The sequence below is a fragment of the Pygocentrus nattereri genome, chromosome 15, assembly GCF_015220715.1.
Source record: "Pygocentrus nattereri isolate fPygNat1 chromosome 15, fPygNat1.pri, whole genome shotgun sequence".
NCBI classification, from domain to species: Eukaryota; Metazoa; Chordata; class Actinopteri; order Characiformes; family Serrasalmidae; genus Pygocentrus; species Pygocentrus nattereri.
Window position 1 is genome coordinate 37,169,841 of NC_051225.1, and position 19,092 is coordinate 37,188,932.

The following is a 19,092-nucleotide window of genomic DNA, read 5'->3' on the forward strand; positions in this document are numbered from 1 at the left end:
CCAAACAAGGGGGCAGGACAGAAAAACCAAAACAAATGCACATGGAAGACCAAGAAGTAAACACGTGCACATGGACAGGACAAAGGTAAACACAAGCACATGAGGAGACTGGGAGGGGCCAATCATGACACATATATGCAGAAATGAGAGCTTAATTCAAAACATATTTTACAGTCACTGGTGTTCTATTAGACATGTGTATAACCTCAGAATAGCTCAGCCAGTTTGCATTGAAGTCCCTGTAGTTACTAAACGTCTCAGTATGTAATAAGCCAGAGATTCTTAGGGGTTATGATTATTATGCATGCCAAGATTCCATTTTTTGCAGTGTCAGTGTAAACACAGTGACTCTGACTCCAGTGAAATTCTGGTTAAAACTGAGGATTTTGGAATCTGACTTAGTCATTGGTGGTCAGGCGACCTTGTGCAACTATTTAAAATCAGTAATAAAAATGATACTTGAAATTATTTTGATAAAATCTAATTACCCAGCCATTAAAGCACATAATGCCGTTGACACGTAGAAATTATGAGCTGCCTGATAAACAAAATTATTAACAAATTTATCAAATAAATTACTAATAAATTAATGAAATATAATGAGCGAGTGTGACTCGCCTTCTCATCCCTTGAGATGCTTCCTTTCTGATGAGCCTCGACCCAAAGAAGCAGATTAATAAAGCTGAAAATACTGTGTTAAAATGTAACATAAGAGTCCTGATAACAGCAGTGACCAAAATCTCTGTAAAAATAAAATGTTAAATGTATAACATAGTATAACATTAATGATATATGAAGTAAATTTTACAGTCTGTTTTATACAAATTCCCAAGTGAAACCTCTTAGAAATATTGTTTTATATTAAAAATCATTTCACAAATGATGAATATTGGTTTTGTGACAAGGTGTTTTATGCATGCAGAGCGATTCATAAGGGAAAAGAAAAGCATTACTTAGTCTTGGGTCAAATGTGTAAAGTACATAACAACTTGCGGAGCTGTGACTAATATCTTCAGCATCTTTTTAAGCCCTGAAACCTTTGTGACATGTTTTCCCACTACAAATGAAGAGAGACCCATTCACCCCAGGTCCATATGGTCCATCTACACAAACTAAGCTGTAAAAATAGTCTAACTTTTAATTATTCATGCTTGTGATGTCACTACTGTGATATCACCCCTCTACCCCCCCATAATCTTCATGTTACTAGTTACTAGTGTGACGGGGTGGAGTGAGCGGGGAGCATCAACTCTGCACTCACTGAAACTCACCTGTCACATGGATGATGCTGGAAGACACTGCTTTGCCAATGGGATTCGCTGCCATGCAGGTGTAGGTGCCGTCGTCCTGCAGCGTTAGGTTCTGGAGCAGCAGGGAGGCGTTCGGGAGCGGGACGGCCCCAGAGCTCAGAGAACCCTCCAACCGGTGCCAGCTCACTGATGGCTGAGGAACACCTGATCACACAACACAGACAAATCACTCTCAGTCAGTCAGACCGCAGTGCAGGTAAAAATTGGACCTTAATAATTCGATTCTTTTAGAAATGAATTCAATTCATCATCAAATTGATTCAATGCGATTTGATTGTTTTGGCACAAGTCAAAATGATACTGAATAATGACCGAATGATGACACAAATATGACTTAAGGAACTATTTACATAGTCGTGAAATATAAACATACAAACAATAAGCCAACCTTTTTGTCTTTATTTTTAGGTTTAAATGTGCTTTGAATTTAATTTTGGCCAAAAATTGAATGGAAAATTGGCCACATATTTTACTGAATATTGTAGTAATGAATTCTAACATTCCAAAAATTATACGGTTCCAACTTTAGAGCAAGACATAGAACATTCTTACACCACCTGCCTGCATTCAATGATCCAGTTATTCGAAGCTTAGTTTACTTTCTAATCAAGTCAAGAGGCTTTTATTGTCATTCCATGTATGTACAAGTACACAGTGGAGTGAAATTACGTTCCTCCAGGAACATCGCGGTGCAACAAGGAACAAAGAGTACAAAGTGCAAACGTGCAGAAATAGTGTGCAAACAAAAATTAAACTAGAAACAATAAATAAACACGTTAAATTAAACAGACATTAGACACAGTAAACAGACAGGACAGTGCAGCACTGACACAGCACTCATTCTGGACATGAGGTCGTGGAATAAGGTGCAAAGATTTTAAACATGCTGTGATCTGTGAGTCACTCAGTCAGATGACAGACAAACACAGCAGTTACGGAGGTAGAAAAACCAGAGTAAACAGTGTAAACACAGTGTAGCAGCAATGATCCAGATAGTGCCAGTAGAGCATCAAAGGAGGAGAGTGTGTGTGTGTGTGTGTGAGGGGGGGCTTTCAGAACAGTCCTTGTGGGTTTAAGAACCTGATTGCTTGTGGAACAAAGCTGTTCCAGAGTCTGGCAGTGGTGGCACGGATGCTCCAGTTCCTTCTACCAGATGGCAGCATTGAAAAAAGTCAGTGTGAGGGACGGATGGGGTCGTCCACAATGCTGGTGGCTTTGCGGATGCAGTGTATGGTGTGGATGTCCACGATGGAGGAGAGAGAGACCCAAATGTTCTTCTCAGCTGTCCTCACTATACGCTGTACAGTCTTGCGGTCTGAGGCGGTGCAATTCCCAAACCAGGCGATGATGCAGCTGCTCAGGCTGCTCTCCACAGTCCCCCAGTAGAACATGGTGAGGATGGGAGGCAGGAGATGATCCTTCTTCAGTCTCTGCAGGTAGTAGAGGCACTGCTGGGCTCTCTTGAATATGGAGTTGGAGAATATGGTGTTGAGGGAACAGGTGAGGTTCTCTGTGATGTGGACACTGAAGAACTTGGTGCTCCTGACGATTTCCACAGCAGAGCCAGTGATGTTAAGTGGAGGGTGGACACCTCACACTTTTTGGAAGTCATTAGTTTTGTCCACATTCAGAGACAGGTTGTTGGCTCCGCACCAGTCCGTTAGCCGCTACACCTCCTCTCTGTACGCTGACTCGTCATTCTCGCTGATCAGACCCACTACAGTCATGTCATCAGCGAACTTGATATGGTTTGAGCTGTACTTTGCAGTACAGTCATGAGTCAGCAGAAAAAACAGCAGTGGACTGAGCACACAGGCCTGAGGGGCACCGGTGCTCAGTGTGGTGGTGCTGGAGGTGTTATTACCTATTCTGACAAGCTGAGGTCTCTCAGTCAGGAAATCCTGGACCCAGTTACAGAAGGAGGCATTCAGGCCCAGCAGGCTCAGTTTTCCAATAAGCTGCTGAGGAATGATGGTGTTGAATGCTGAACCGAAGTCTATGAACAGCTTTCATGACATAGGTGTCTTTATTGTCCAGGTGGGTGAGAGCCAGGTGGAGTGTGGTGGAGATGGCGTCGTCTGTTGAGTGGTTGGGGCGATACGCAAATTGCAATGGGTCCAGTGAATGAGGAAGCTGGTCTTTAATGTGCCTCATGACAAGCCTCTCGAAGCACTTCATAAGCGCAACGAGACTGTAGTCATTCTGGCAGGACACTGGAGACTTCCTCGGCACAAAAATGATGATGGTGGACAGCTGTGGACAGACACAGTAACTGTTCACTTGGAGAAGGTGTGGTTTTCCTCGCTGTGGTGCCGTTCTGTGCTTCAAACCGAGCATAGAAGTTATTAAGCGCATCTGGAAGGGAGGCATCACTGTCACAAGCAGGTGGACGTGACTTGTAGGTGGCGATGGCCTGGACGCCCTGCCACATGCGCCGTGTCTCGGCAGTGTTTTGAAAATTATCATGGATTTTATTTGAGTAGGCACGCTTAGCCTCTCTGATGGCTCAGGAAAGCTTGGCTCTTGCTATCCAGAGGCTTGCTTTGTCCCTTGACTTGAAAGCCTTGTTGCAGGTTCTCAGCAGCATGCATACCTCTGCAGTCATCTGTGGTTTCTGGTTGGGTTGAGTTATGACGGGTTTGGGGAAAGTAACATCATCAATGCACTTGCAGATGTAGCCACTCATTGATTCTGTATACTCCTCCACGTTGATGGAGTCACCGGAGCTTGCTTTATGGGCTACTGTAAGATGCGAACCTTCAGAGGTAGAAGGTTCAAAACCTTCAATTCACTTTGACTCACCTAAATCACTAAATTTCACTTTACAGCCCTATTAGAAAAAGAGCATGATGAAAATCTACTGTTTTTATCTGTAATGCCACTAAAGTTGAAATGAATTTCATTGAATTAAACTGAATCAAGTGAATCAAGGTGAACCGAACTGACCTGAATACAAGTGAATCAAGCTGAACTGAACTGAATCAAAACAAATCAAACTAAATCAAACTGAATTGAACGAAATTGCATGTGGAGCCTCTTCGCGGGGGTCAGAATGTGGAAAAACAGAGCTCATTTAGAACCAGCAGTCGCCACAACCGTTAACCATCAGCTGGTGAGAGTCAAACATCAACTTCAAGGCTTATCGTCATTTAGGAAAATGTAGAAAATGGTGATTGGTAGGGCACACTAGCAAGAGGCCGGCAGACTGCCACAAATTACTGGTACAAATGGGTATAATGAATGCAAATTGCCTCGCTCCAGCATGCACCCCCGGGACACTCCTGTCTGCTGTAATGAGTAGCACATGGCCAGCAGTCTGTGCTTTATGGGCTACTATTTTACAACAGGGAGACATTAGGACTGACATATTGCTGAGTTGCAGTGGATACAGACCTGGAGAGGGGTAAAAAAAAAGCGGGCAGGCGCATTGAAGCTGGAATAAAGATGTGAGGCTGGGCGACCAAACAGGTAAGCCATTAACACACACGTAAAACTTCAGCACACTCAAGTCACTGAAGTCACAATTCAGTTTAGAGATGGCATTAAAATTGATATGTTTCATCTCACACCAAAAGGAGGTGCTATTGTAACATTTACAATACATTTCAATCCAAAACATTTTATGGTATTACATATGAATTGTAATAAAAAATCCCATTTAACACAATAAAAGCTGTGCTAATGGTGCAAAATGGTGAATTTATTATAACAGGAATTTCTTCTGTGTGTAAAGCTCACTCACAACATGGCTTTTATTTTGGAACCAGAATCTTTATATAGGCAGTACCAGTCAAAAGGCATATACTCTCAGAAAGAAAGGTAGTACACTGTCACTAGGGCAGTGCCCCTCTTGTCACTGGGCTGGTACCCTCAAGGGTACATCTCAGTACCTTTAGGCAGGGAACATTATGGTACCCTAATCCATTGAAAGGCTTTTTATTTTATTGTTCTGTTTTGAAACATTAGGTTATGGAAAGGTGCAAATATGTACTTTTCACCTGGAAAAACGGATTTAAGGTGAAAAGTCAGACCTTAAAACCACTGGTGTAAATTTGAGGGAACATTTACATTGTTTGTACCTTAATGAATGAAAAACGTACCTGCACAGAAACTTTATTTCTACCAGTGTAATCTTGAAAACATTTTGATCCAAAAATTTTTTTTAAAGTTTTTGAATTTTTTTTCACATTTATTTGTGTGAGTCAGATATCAGAAAATTTATTAGAACACTATATGTATATAACAAGTGATATCTTGGACAAAATCTGCCTAGTAATGTAAAACAGATGCACACGTTTGGATGAAGTGAAACCAATTCAGCACTTCTTTCACTGTACTTTTTCCAGTCAATCAAATCCAGCATCCCTTTTATCCCTTTTGGTTAGGTTAGTAGTTAAGGGAGTATGTATATCCTCACTGGTCAGTGAAATGGATCAGCATGGGAAGTGGAGCTGTCCTGTTTCTTATCACTGTACAAAAGAAGCTCTAAGTTGTCTTTATCTTTGATGCACTGTGATAGTATCTGAGTGAGCATACCTTCACATTGCTATGGAAAATTATTGACTTTATTATTTCTTCAGAGTAACAATAAAAGGCCACTGACGTGTTAAGCACATTAATGGTCATGTGTTTGGTTACAGTCACATTTGTGGCATTTTGGCTGACGCTCTTATCCAGAGCGACTTACAATTTGGTCATTTTACACAGGTAGGCCAAGGTGGTGTTAGGAGTCTTGCCCAGGGACTCTTATTGGTATAATGTAGGGTGCTGGGGGACTGAACCCCAGTCTGCAACATAGAAGGCAGAGGTGAGAAGCACTACACTACACCAACCAGGAGTTTGTGGGACACATTTAGAGAAATCTAAATTTTAGCTCTGTTAGATCATAAACATGACACATCAACATAAATGGAGCACCAGCACTGAGAAACCACATCAATGAAGTCAAAAAGAACAGCAGTAATAGAGGCTTTTGTGATTTAGCACTAAAGAGTTAATGACGAAAATCTAGTGCCTCCTCACAGCTCTACCCATCATCCATCTTTCATCTGCCCTGCCACTTTCTTCGCTCTCATAAAGCCGACTGGGCACCTTGTTTCTCTCTTTCGTTCCTCCATCGCACTCTCACGTCATCCAGGAGAATCAGGGGCTGATGAAAAGGCCAGGAGCAGTGCTTTGTGCTCAGGCCAAACCTGCTGTAACAACAGGTGTCCTTCGTCTGAGGCGATGAAAACGTTTAACAAGCTTTCCAGACGGACGCTGATGTCTGGGGCTGACCTTGGGTCAGTTCTAGCCAAAGATCAGCAGATAAAGGCCGTTTCTCTAGCGGGAACAAATCTTAATATGATATAGCATTGCTTTAACCCTAAGGCCAAAAACATCAGCTCAAGCATGCAAATCACTGCTGTCGGAAGAAAATGTTTTATATTTCAGTTTTTGACACAATTTGAAACTGTGTGTAAATGACTGCACCAAAAGAAAAGGGCTAAAAAGTCTGGTTTCATGGACTTACATTAGAAGTGAAGTGTGTGTTTTCAGTCTCCTGTAAAATGATCATTTTGGAGATGCCAGGTTTTCTTCCAACAGCAGCGAAATGTGAATGACAACACCAAGACAAAGCCCTGCAAATGCATTGCATTCTTATGGTGCTGTGGATGTTAAACACTCAGTGTGAATGGGCCGGGCTAGATTGCTATAGACTCAATAGGTGGATGTATATAAATTAGTCTAACAAAAGACAGTATAACAAAATAACTAATGTTTCTTGTATAATAATTAATAACTTTTCCAAGAGCTATAAAACTTTACCTGAGACTACAAAGCAATGATAAAGATGCAATCACACAATTTGGCCCCGACAAAACCATATTGTTCAATCAAACAGCAGGAGCTCTGCTCAGCTACAGTAGATTAGCAGTGGTAAATGATGAGGAACGGGTATAAATCCTGTAGAAGAGGGTCGCCTGTTGACTTTCCATATCGATTCACCCCAATTGGCCAAATCGTTTAACACCCCCCTCCCCCACCCGGCCCTGCACTCCAGCCTGTGGATGGAAGCTCTGGAGCACGGGATACGTAAACAAACATTACGCTACATCGTCTCACTCAAACAATACGTTTGCGGTGTGTACAGGGAGTGAGAGAGGGAGGGGAGCAGGGTTTTGCTGTTTTTGGAGTGATGAGGAAAAGTAACACTGGAATGTGGACCTTTGCCATTTTTTCGAAAGGACAAAACCACCACTTTGGCACAATGGCTTTCAAAACGGGCCTGCTGGCTGTTCATAAAGAACTTCATTGTTGTAGGTTTTATAGTAAATCTCTATTGAGCAACACTGACAGGGAAAGGATCTTGATTAAAAACACTTTTTGAAAAATATCTCCTTCAAAATTTGCCCAACGGAAAACAGAGATACGATTTTGGAGATTCTGGTGTTATACACCCACCTTGTAGTTCCATTAACTGGCCACTTTATTAGAAACATCTCCCCACTTCTCCCATGCACTGGTCACTTTATTAGAAACACCCTCCTTGTAGTTCCATTAATGGCCCCACTTCTCCCATGCACTGGTCACTTTATTAGAAACACCAACCTTGTAGTTGGGCAGTCGTGGGCTGGAGGTTAGGGAACTGGCCCTGTGACCGGAAGGTTGCTGGTTCGGTCCCCAGCACTGATAGTCCATGACTGAGGTGTCCTTGAGCAAGACACCTAACCCCTAATTGCTCCCCGGGCGCTGCGGATTGGGCTGCCCACTGCTCCACGTAAGTATGCTCACTGCCCCCTAGTGTGTATGTATTTACTAGTGTGTATGTGGTGTTTCACTTCACGGATGGGTTAAATGCGGAGGTGGAATTTTCCCGGTTGTGGGACTAAAAAAGTATCACTTTAACTTAGTTCCTCTAATTGGCCACTTTATTAGAAACACCTACCTTGTGAGCAACTCACTTGCCACTTTATTAGAAATATATTCGTTTTGTAGGTGTACAGTTGCAGATTGTAGTCCTTTGTTTATCGTACAGTGTCGTACAGTTTATCAGCCCCCTCTACACCTTCCATCATTGGTTTGTGTCTGTCTACAGGACTGCTGTTGTCCAGTTATGATTCGAGTGGTGGTCCCTTCTCTGGGGGTTTTACACACATCAGCATCACTGCTAGGTTCCTAGTGGACCAACACCCTAAAATGTCCATACAAGAAACTGACCACTGATGAAGGACCAGAGGACGACTAAAACAAACAGAATATCAACAGATGAGCTACAGTCTCTAACCGTACACCAGCAAGGAGGAGCTGCAGGAGAGGTGTTTCGATTAGTGGATAATGATGGTGGGCAGTGAGAGAGTGTGTTTATATGTGGTTTTGTAAGTACCACATATCACTGACCTGTTACAGGGCAGTCCAGAGTGAGGTTGGCACCTAAACGGACACTGATTCTGCTCCCTACTGGCACCCTCAGAGTGGCACTGTGGAGATCTGACACGTTCCTTGTAGACGCCATGATAGCAGGTAGTTCTGTACAAAAACAAAATATTGTGTCACTTTTTATTACATGTAGGCACATTTTATATCATTACAAGCTTGGTATCATCACTATAGAAGAACCGTTTTGGTGCCTTATAGAACCTTTTAGAAGAGGTTTCTATATAGCACCCAAAGGGTTCATCTATCGTGACAATGACAAAGCTTGTAATAATAGAAGAACCCCTTTGGGTGCTATACAGAACCCTTTTCAAAAACACATTCATGCATATTTTCCAGCAATCTGAAGAACGCTTTCATGACACAGAGAATGTTTTTATCATGCAAAGGGTTCTTTGAAGTTCTTCATTGTTCTATATAGAACCACTGTCTATACTGAAGAACCCTTGAAGAACCATCTTTAAGACTGTTTAGATCAGTGATGAATGGTGTAAAGAGGGTCTGATGGTGTAAGTGGACCTGATAAAATCTATTGTAATCTATTAGATCAGATCTATTTTGTAATAATGCATATAGGGGTGAGCACAAATAGTCATATAATAATCATAATAATAATATTTTATCACAGTACTCGATATGTATCACAATATTTCGCTTTTCTGAGATTTGGTAAGTTGGAACTAAAAGAAAAGCAGAACTAAGAGAGCCACATTTAATGTAATATGTAATATAAAAACTGTATAAAAAACCTATGAATAGAGTGATTTGTGATCAATACTTCACGCACTTCCCTGGACTAATTACAATTAAACAGGACTAATTGTTATAAAACGTAGCCAGTCAATGTTCTTTAAGTACTGTTAATATCCACGATATCCTCAGAAAAGCATATCGAGACGTCATGTATCACGATAACGATATATCGGCCACTCCTCTATGTGCAGCTGAGTTGAGTTGAGCGCATCACTCACCAGCCAAAAGCACTTGCGTTGTTTCGGAGTCAGATCCCATTTCATTGCTGGCCGTGCACCTGTAGATTCCAGCATCTCTGGCGCCGGGGCTGGCGATGTGCAGTCCTCCAGAGCTATCCCACGATCCCCTGGGACAAGAGACAAGAGACATCCAATCAGCCACAGAATCCGGCTCACGCGATTGGATTGCAGCACGCGATTTCCACATCCACACATGGCACATTAAACAATTAGGCCCAAATTCACTTAAGCCAGGCTGAGGCAGGGTTACATCAACAGTGAAGCGCGCCTCGTATTAGAGCGCTGAAATCAGAGCATCCCTGCGCACTGTTCAATAAAAACACACGCGCCATCTATCCTAATCAAACGCTGCGCTGCAGGAACAGCGAGGAATGAAGTGTTAAAATCTCTCATTTCCTGCACATCAATCATAACTCTCCTCTCTCAGCCGCCTCGCTCCTCTGTTTCTGGGTCCTTCTTCCACCTGATCTCCCCCGAGCGATCCGGGCGCACGCGCAAGGAGATACGGGCTCCAAAGGTGTTTGTGGATCCAGTTAGAGCGGCAGAGCCTTGCCAGAGTCGCCAAGGGCTTTTCACAGTTAAAAATGATGGTTCTGCAAGGGTTCTTTAATAAGAACCATGAGTTCTAAACTCTTAAACTTGGCTCTTCAAGGGTTCTTTGATAAGAACCATGAGTTCTACACTCAAACATGGTTCGTCAATGGTTTTTAAATAAGAACCACGAGCTCTACACTCTTGAACTTGGCTCTTCAAGGGTTCTTTAATAAGAACCATGAGTTCTACACTCTTAAAGATGGTTCTTTAAAGGTTCTTTAATAAGAACTATGGGTTCTACACTCAAACATGGTTCTTTAAAGGTTCTTTAATAAGAACCCTGAGCTCTACACTCTTGAACTTGGCTCTTCAAGGGTTATTTAATAAGAACCACGAGCTCTACACTCTTGAACTTGGCTCTTCAAGGGTTCTTTAATAAGAACCATGAGTTCTACACTCTTAAAGATGGTTCTTTAAAGGTTCTTTAATAAGAACTATGGGTTCTACACTCAAACATGGTTCTTTAAAGGTTCTTTAATAAGAACCCTGAGCTCTACACTCTTGAACTTGGCTCTTCAAGGGTTATTTAATAAGAACCATGAGTTCTACACTCTTAAAGATGGTTCTTTAAAGGTTCTTTAATAAGAACCATGAGTTCTACACTCAAACATGGTTCGTCAATGGTTTTTAAATAAGAACCACGAGCTCTACACTCTTGAGCTTGGCTCTTCAAGGGTTCTTTAATAAGAACCATGAGTTCTACACTCTTAAAGATGGTTCTTAAAGGGCTCTTTAATAAAGGCAACAGTTCTGTTTAGAATCATGAGTTCCACACTCTTAAAGATGGTTCTTTAAAGGTTATTTAATAAGAACTATGAGTTCTACACTCAAACATGGTTCTTTAAAGGTTCTTTAATAAGAACCATGAGTTCTACACTCTTAAAGATGGTTCTTAAAGGGCTCTTTAATAAAGGCAACAGTTCTGTTTAGAATCATGAGTTCTACACTCAAACATGGTTCTTTAAAGGTTCTTTAATAAGAACTATGAGTTCCACACTCTTAAAGATGGCTCTTCAAGGGCTCTGTAGTAAAGGCATCAGCTTTATTTAGAACCATGCCTTCCACTCTCTTAAATATGGTTCTTCAAGGGTTCTTTAGTGAAGGCACCAGCTTGATTTGGAACTACATGCTTAAATAGTTCTTGGCATGGTGAAATGGTTCTTTACATTGAGGGAGAATGTGTTGTATAGGGTTCACTAAAAAGGGTTCTTTCTCCATCAATCTGAAGAACTATTTCACGATGCATAAAACCCTTTACCTTGCAAATATTTCTATGAGTGCTCATGGTTCTATACAGAACCATTGTCTTTACTAAATAACACTTTAAAACATTTTTAAGATTGTATATAGTGTACATGCGTCTGCCCCCTGGACCCCGATGATGACGTCCGAGAGAGCCGGCAGAAAGGCGGGCCCCGAGTACTCAGCGGTGACAAACCTTGGCAAGGACGCCAGGGAGAGAACCACGGGTGTGGAGGGGCAAAGGGAGGCACGAGAGTGGCGGCGGGAGGAGGAGGACGAGGACACTGGTGCCAGCCATGAGAGGCATCAGTGCAAAGAGCTCCGCCGCCCGGGCCCCACACCTTGTTATGCAGCGAGGCCGCTACGTTCGACCCAGGCGGCTGAGCTGCCAGCTGGGGGCGGTAAAGGGGAGGCGGAGCGGTGAGCTCTCGTTCCCTCTCGGCTCTGGCGCTCACTTTAAAAAGAGCTGAGAGGGAGCAGAGCGGGAGAGGGATGAGCAGCAGACTGAAGAGACTGAAAAGTGGCCAGCTTAGTGTTGGTTGGTTTTGTTTGTTGTTTGGTGTAGCACATGCCGTGCTACAAATCATTTCATGCTTAAAAAGTTCTTTTGGTGAGATCATGGTGAGATCATTCTTCAGGATTATGGAGAATGTGCTGTATATGGTTTTATGAAATACCAAAAAGGGCTCTTCTATCGCTCCAAGTTTGACATTGTACAAAAGAAGAACCCTTTTTATACTTTATAGAACCATTTTTTAAGAAACAATGACCATGGTAAATATGGGAAAACCTGAAATAATATGTTTTCGCTGGGGACTATTTTGCCTCACAACGCCCTGCATGTATCCCTCCACCATTAATGGACGTTAAAAATACAAATCCAAAAATCCCAATTTTATCTCAGAACTATTGTAAAACAATGTCTCAGTCATCAGGCAGTGAATTCCTAACCATGTCATACAATAACTTTCTGTGAGGGAGCTTTTAGAGGTGGACGTCTGGTTCCTGTCACCACCACTGTGAACAATTCTGACTCTGTAAGTTGCTCTAGAACAGAGGATTTCACACCAAACCACTCTGAATGACTTATCTCTTAATAAAGTAAGTATGCTGAAATTTAGACAGACTGGTGGGATTGCCCTTTAAAGCAGACTTGCAGGTAAGTGGCCTTTAATACTGTCAGACCCTGGTCTATCATTTATATACAAAAGACTCAATGTCAGGATTATTAATCGTTCTTTTTTATTGGTGGGATCATATATGATGACTTTTGATGAGGTGTGTGTGTGTGTGTGTGTGTGTGTGTGTGTGTGTGTGTTGGAGTACGTAGAGTTCACATTTCCACGTGGGCCGTGTTTCTGTGGGAGACGACTAAGAGGTTACTACACCACAGAGGACCATAAAATACAACTCTCTCTCTCTCTCTCTCTCTCTCTCTCTCTCTCTCTCTCTCTCTCGGTCTGTCTCTCTCTCTCTCTCTCTCTCTCTCTCTCTCTCTCTCTCTGTCTCTCTGTCTCTCTGTCTATCTCTCTCTCTCTCTCTCTCTCTCCTCCTTCCCCTCTCTTTCTGCCTCTCTCTGTCCTCTCTTTTGCTTTCCTCTTTTTCTCCCTTGTGTTCCTTCTTTGTCTTTTTTCTTGCACTTTCTCACCTTCTGCTTCTTTTCTTTTCCTTTCCTATTTCTCTCCATTTTTTATTGCTTTCCACTCACTCTCTCTATTCCTCTCTTTCTTTCACTTTCTCTGCCCTGTCCCCTTCTCTCTCTTTTTTCTCTGTCTCTATTTTTTTCTTCTCTCTGTCTTATTTTCTCTCCGTCTCTCTCTCTCTCTCTCTCGCTCCTTTTTCTCTCTCCTTTCCTCTCTCTTTCTCTCTCTCTCCTTTTTCTCTGTTCTTTCCTCTCTTCTTTCTCTCTCCTTTTTCTCTCTCTTTTCCTCTCTTCTTTCTCTGTCTCTCTCTCTCTCTCTTTCTCTCCTTTTTCTCTCTCCTTTCCTCTCTCTCTCTCTCCTTTTTCTCTGTTCTTTCCTCTCTTCTTTCTCTCTCTCTCTCCTTTTTCTCTCTTCTTTCTCTTTCTCTCTCTCTCTTTCTGTCTCCTTTTTCTCTCTCCTTTCCTCTCTCTCTCTCCTTTTTCTCTCTCCTTTCCTCTCTTCTCTCTCTCCTTTTTCTGTTCTTTCTTCTCTTCTTTCTCTCTCTCACTCTCTCTCTCCTTTTTCTCTCTCCTTTCCTCTCTTCTCTCGCTCTCTCCTTTTTCTGTTCTTTCCTCTCTTCTTTCTCTCTCTCTCTCTCTCTCTCTCTCTCTCTTTCTCTCTCCTTTTTCTCTCTCCTTTCCTCTCTCTCTCTCTCCTTTTTCTCTCTCCTTTCCTCTCTCTCTCTCTCTCCTTTTTCTCTCTCCTTTCCTCTCTTCTCTCTCTCTCGCCTTTTTCTCTGTTCTTTCCTCTCTTCTTTCTCTCTCTCTCTCTCTCTCTCTCTCTCTCTCTCTGTCTGTCCTGTACTGACTCCTGCTATAATGAATTAATATCAGACTCTTTTCTCTTTAGCTCTATATTATTAAACTCAGTGTAGTCTCTGGTGTGTTTGTCACAGTCTCTCCTCCTCCATCTTCTCTACACCTCTTCAGATACACAGCATGTCATTAACCCCTCCATATTCCACACTTTGTCTCCTCTTTTTTATCTGCTTTTCACTTCACTTCATTCCACACTTCCCAGGACTCACTGATGCTACTGCAATAGAAACCTGTAACAATTTTTTAAAAAATGTATTATTTACTTTATAGAGACTACTGAACACTTCATAGTTACCCTAACTAACACTAACCCTAGCCCTATAAAAAAGCCCGAATGTTGGTGCTAATTAAAGGCGGACTCCACCGAAAGACATTCTTTCACAATTACCTCACAGAAAGTTATTACAACAAATGGTTATCAATATGCTGCATGATGTCTGACACACTGTTCTATGATGGTTGTGTGATAAGGTTTGGGCACAAAATGTATTTTAATCCATTTATTTCAGTCCATTGACAGCGGAGGGATACATGCAGGGCGTTGTAAGACAAGGTCGTCCACAAAGACTTCTTTTCTTGATTTATCCCTAATTTACCATCTTTAACATTCCTTACAAAACTCAGAAGACACAAGAAGACACTGGCGGTGTTGGATAGCAAATAAAATGGCTATATTAGTGTTGTGGTCATGGTGACCCCTGGTTTCTAACACCACCACTGTAAAGAAATCTGAGTCTCTATAGTGAATCATTTCTCATCAAACCACTCGGAACAAATGAAATATTCAGAAATTCTGAAAAACTGCTGGAATTCCCCTTTAAGCTGGATAACATTTGCTGGCACAGAAGAAAACTAACTCGTAGCAGTGGCAGGAGGAGGGAGCCGTGGTCAGAATGAGCGGGTTTTGAGTAACAATCTCCGCCTTTCAGCAAGTGTCAGAGGGGAAGCAGCTACACAGAGCTCGGAGAAAGAGGTTCTGTAAGTGTCACGCTGAGTTTGTGTCTGTTAGCTAAAAAGATGTCACTTAATTAAAGTCTTCAAGCTCCATATCTTCCCAGTTCAGCCTCCTGATTCCTCCTCAACCAAAAGCATGGGCGCCACAGCTAATCTTCATGCACTTCGGAGTGTGTGGATAAGTTGTGTTTTGCTCCATATTGAGCCAAAGCTGAGCGCTGCGGCGTGTGTGCACAGCAGTGAGACCCCCAGTACAGCGAACACAGCAGGTACTTAGTCTACATTACCATTCCAATCACCCAGAGACCCTCACACAGCAGAATAAAGAACAGAAAAAAGTCATTCCAAAGCATACATCAGCTTAGATATACTCAGTGAATAGAAAAAGCTAAAATATCCAACAATATGCCATAAACCACACAAACAAGCCTACTTTGATTTATTTAGACGCAGTTTAGATGCCGTTTCGGTTCCATTTGTGAATTAATGAGCTGCAATGAAAGGGAATTGGTAAGAACACCACTGTGAAAACTATTCACACCTCTCCCCAATGACGGTCATGCCAAGATGAAATGGACAACTGCAGCTTTCTTCTTATCAATAAAAATATAAATAAAAGCAAAATGCAATGATGTGCAAAACATTTAAACCCTGTTTCATTGCAAATAGTACAAAGACAACATATCAAATGTTGCAACTGTTAGATGTGACTGTTTTTTGAAAAACAGAAGCCCATTTTGAATTTGATGCTGACAACATGCTCCAAAAAAGTTCAGTGACCAACAAAAGGCTGGTAAAGTTGTGTAACGCTACAAAAAACATGAGAAGGTTAATTGGCAACAGGTTGGTAATATGGCTAGGTATAAAAAGAGAATCTCAGAGAGGCTGAGGCTTTCAGAAGTAAAGATGAGGACGGGTTCACCACTCTGAGTAAATAGTGCAACAATTCAAAAAGAACGTTTCTCAACGTAAAATAGCAAAGAACTTTTGCTTTTTATCATCTACTGTAGATAATATCATTAAAAGACTCAGAGAATCTGGAGAAATCTCTGTATCTAACAGAGAAGACCAAAAACAAGCATTTGCTGGCCATGATCTTTGTGACCTCAGGTGGAACTGCATTAAAAATAGACACTATCCATTTAGTGGAAATCATTGCATGGGCACTGCATCAACAATTGCTTATTAAAACTCTTAAATGCAAAGAAGAAACCACGTATAAACGAGATCCAGAAATGCTGCCACCTTCTCTGGGTCCGAGCTCATGGACTTTGTATGGACTGAGGGGAAGCAGAAAAGGGTCCTGTGGTCTAACAAGTCAACATCTGAAATTCTTTTTGGAAACCAAGGACACTGTGTCCTCCAGGCTGAAGACCACTCAGCTTGTTATCAGTGCACAGTTCTAAAGCTAGTATTTCTGATGGTACAGGGATCCATTTATGCACATGGCATGGGTGATGTGCACATCTGTGAGGGCACCATTAATGCTGAACGATATGTACATGTTTTGGCAACATATGCTGCCATCTAGGCGACGTCTTTTTCAGAGAAGGCCTTGATTATTTGTTTCCAAATGCTTACAAAGTGAAAAAAAAACTTTTTTTTGGAATGTGTTGCTGGCATCAAATAAAAAAAGGCATATATTTAAAAAAAAAATTAAAAAATCCCAGTTTCAACATTTGATTTGTTGTCTTTGTAATATTTTTATTTAAAATCTTTTTTTAAAAAGGGGGGGTGGTAATTTGTAATTAATTTGATGGTTTTCTCTTTTAAATCTATTGTTTTATAATATTTTTTCATTTCCATTCTCAAGGAGCACTTTGAATGAAAGCAGCGCATGAAATGTGCTATACAAATAAACTCGCCTTGCGTAAAGAAATCTGAGTTCTCTGCAAAAACAATGAACCATTTCACATCAATCCACCCTGAATGGCTTTGCTTACGACTGAACTATGCAGAAATTGAAGCAAGAACTGCCTAAGATTGCGCTGATGTAATATATGATGCGCAAATTTAAATTACGGCAGTTCAGGGTGGCACTTTGTCTCAGTGGGAGAAATGCTTTGTGAAAAGGATCCTTCAACCGTTTTCCAGCTTGGCACACCATAAGGAGACCAGGAATAAAGCCTCGTGGTCTTTGCTGGAGGAAAAAAAACAGCAGAGCTATGGGCACAAGTCGCTATATGTGTGCAAACCTTTCACATCTCTGATTGGCAGGCGTTTTAATTGGCATGCAGCAAAAAGGCACTGATCAGTTCCATGTGTAAAGCCTTATGAGACGGCGCATGCCAGATGAAAGCAGGAAATTTCACAATACACGTAGTTGAGCTCTGTCTGATTGGGGGGAGAGATGATTATTCATCATCACACTGATGCATAATGACAGTTTAATATTCTAAGGAGAACTTACAAGGCTCTGTATATATATTTAAATATAAATATATCGTATATATCTGTGTGTGTGTGTGTGGTCTGTGTCCTGATACACTCTGCTATATTAAATAAAGTAGCTGCCATACCACAAGATCAAAAAGATTTGCTCCGTGTTGCGATGGTCAGATATCAGTGCAGGCTAAGTTTAAACTAAATTGGATCTAAAATGAAAGTCAACTCAAATGTTATGGTTTTGTGATTAAAAAGGCCACTGCAGTAATGCGGAATGTCTGCGGCATAGCAAGGTGCCTCAGTAATATCCTCATGTCTTTTCCTTTAAGAAAGGAATTATCTAGTCTAAATATTACTTTACAAATCTGGAATGCGTTTTGAGTCACTGTGTTGGCACTTGATCGCGGTGGGGGAGCCATGCTGTATGTGGCTAGGCGGTCAAACTGGGCTTCGTAACCAGCCTGACCAGCAACACTTCGATGACAGCTATAGTTACCGCACTGGAAGTTCTGACAGGCAGCACAAACCCGAGGTCAAACTAAACAGCAGGGCTGAGCACGTACACCAGAACTGGGTGATTTAAAGTGAAACATGCTGCTTTTGTTCATTCCAACTAATAGGCTTTGCTTTATTTGAACTCCTTGGGCTTTAAGCATTTTCACAGCTGCCGTACAACGCAGGTTCTGCCTGTTTTAGAGCTCCTGCTGTTTGTGTACTAGCTATTTTTTTTGTCATTGACATTGATGGAATATATTTTGAATGCGTATGATTTACAAAACTGGACGCAAATCAGATTTTCATTCAAAAACCAGTGTTTTTATTGTGTTTCAGTGCTGTTTGTTCATTGCGTGACTTATTCAGGGTTGTTTGATATGAAGAACGCTTGCTGGTCAGTTTGTCTTGGTTCTATATAGAACCTTTTTGAAAATTTTTGAAAAGGGTTCTACATAGCACTCAAAAAGGGTTCTTCTCTTATTGCAAGCCTGGCATCATAACAATAGAAGAAAGCTGTTTGGTGCTGTATAGAACCATGTAGCTTTTACGTGCTGCACTGTCCTCACCCTGCGTGGTGCATATATATTGAGATATTAGCTTTAATACTAAAACCCTCTTTCTGCTCAGATGTTACTCAGAACACATTGAAAATATAAAATTACTATTGGCCAAACACAACCCCATTTCCAAAAATGTTGGGGTGCCGTGCAAAATATAAATAAAAACAAAATGCATTGATGTTCAAATCATTTAAAACCTGTATTTAATTGAAATTAGTGCAAAGAGAACATATCAAATGTTGAAAATGAGAAATGTCATTGTTTTTTGAAAAATAGTCTGTTTTGAATTTGATGCCAACAGCATGTTCCAAAAAAGTTGGGAGGGGGGCAACAAAAGGCTGCTAAAGTTATGTAATGCCAAAAATCACAGCTGGTGGTTGATTGGCAACGGGTCAGTAACATGATTGGGTATAAAAAAGCATTTCAGAGAGGCGGAGTCTTTCAGTAAAGGTGGGGAGGGGTTCGCCACTCTGTGACAGACTGAATGATCAAATTCAAGAATAACCTTCCTCAACATAAAATAGCAAAGGACATTTGCTTTTCATCATGTACTGTATATTATAAGATCAAAGGATTCAGAGAATCTGGATGAATCTCTATATACAAGGGACAAGGCCAAAAAAAACAGTATTTGCTGGCCGTGA

General features: G+C 41.4%; 1 protein-coding gene across 2 annotated transcripts in view; it reads right to left on the reverse strand.

Annotated features, from left to right (window-relative positions):
- The window catches only part of adamtsl3 (ADAMTS-like 3), a 274,633-nt gene that overhangs the window by 22,314 nt on the left and 233,227 nt on the right, over positions 1 to 19,092 (reverse strand). For both annotated transcript variants that reach the window (XM_037545502.1, XM_037545501.1), the window contains exons 22-24: positions 9,698 to 9,825; positions 8,691 to 8,819; positions 1,272 to 1,454 (exon numbers count right to left, since the gene is read on the reverse strand). In XM_037545502.1, the coding sequence (XP_037401399.1) occupies positions 1,272 to 1,454; positions 8,691 to 8,819; positions 9,698 to 9,825 (440 nt within the window). The remainder of the gene's footprint in view (positions 1 to 1,271; positions 1,455 to 8,690; positions 8,820 to 9,697; positions 9,826 to 19,092) is intronic.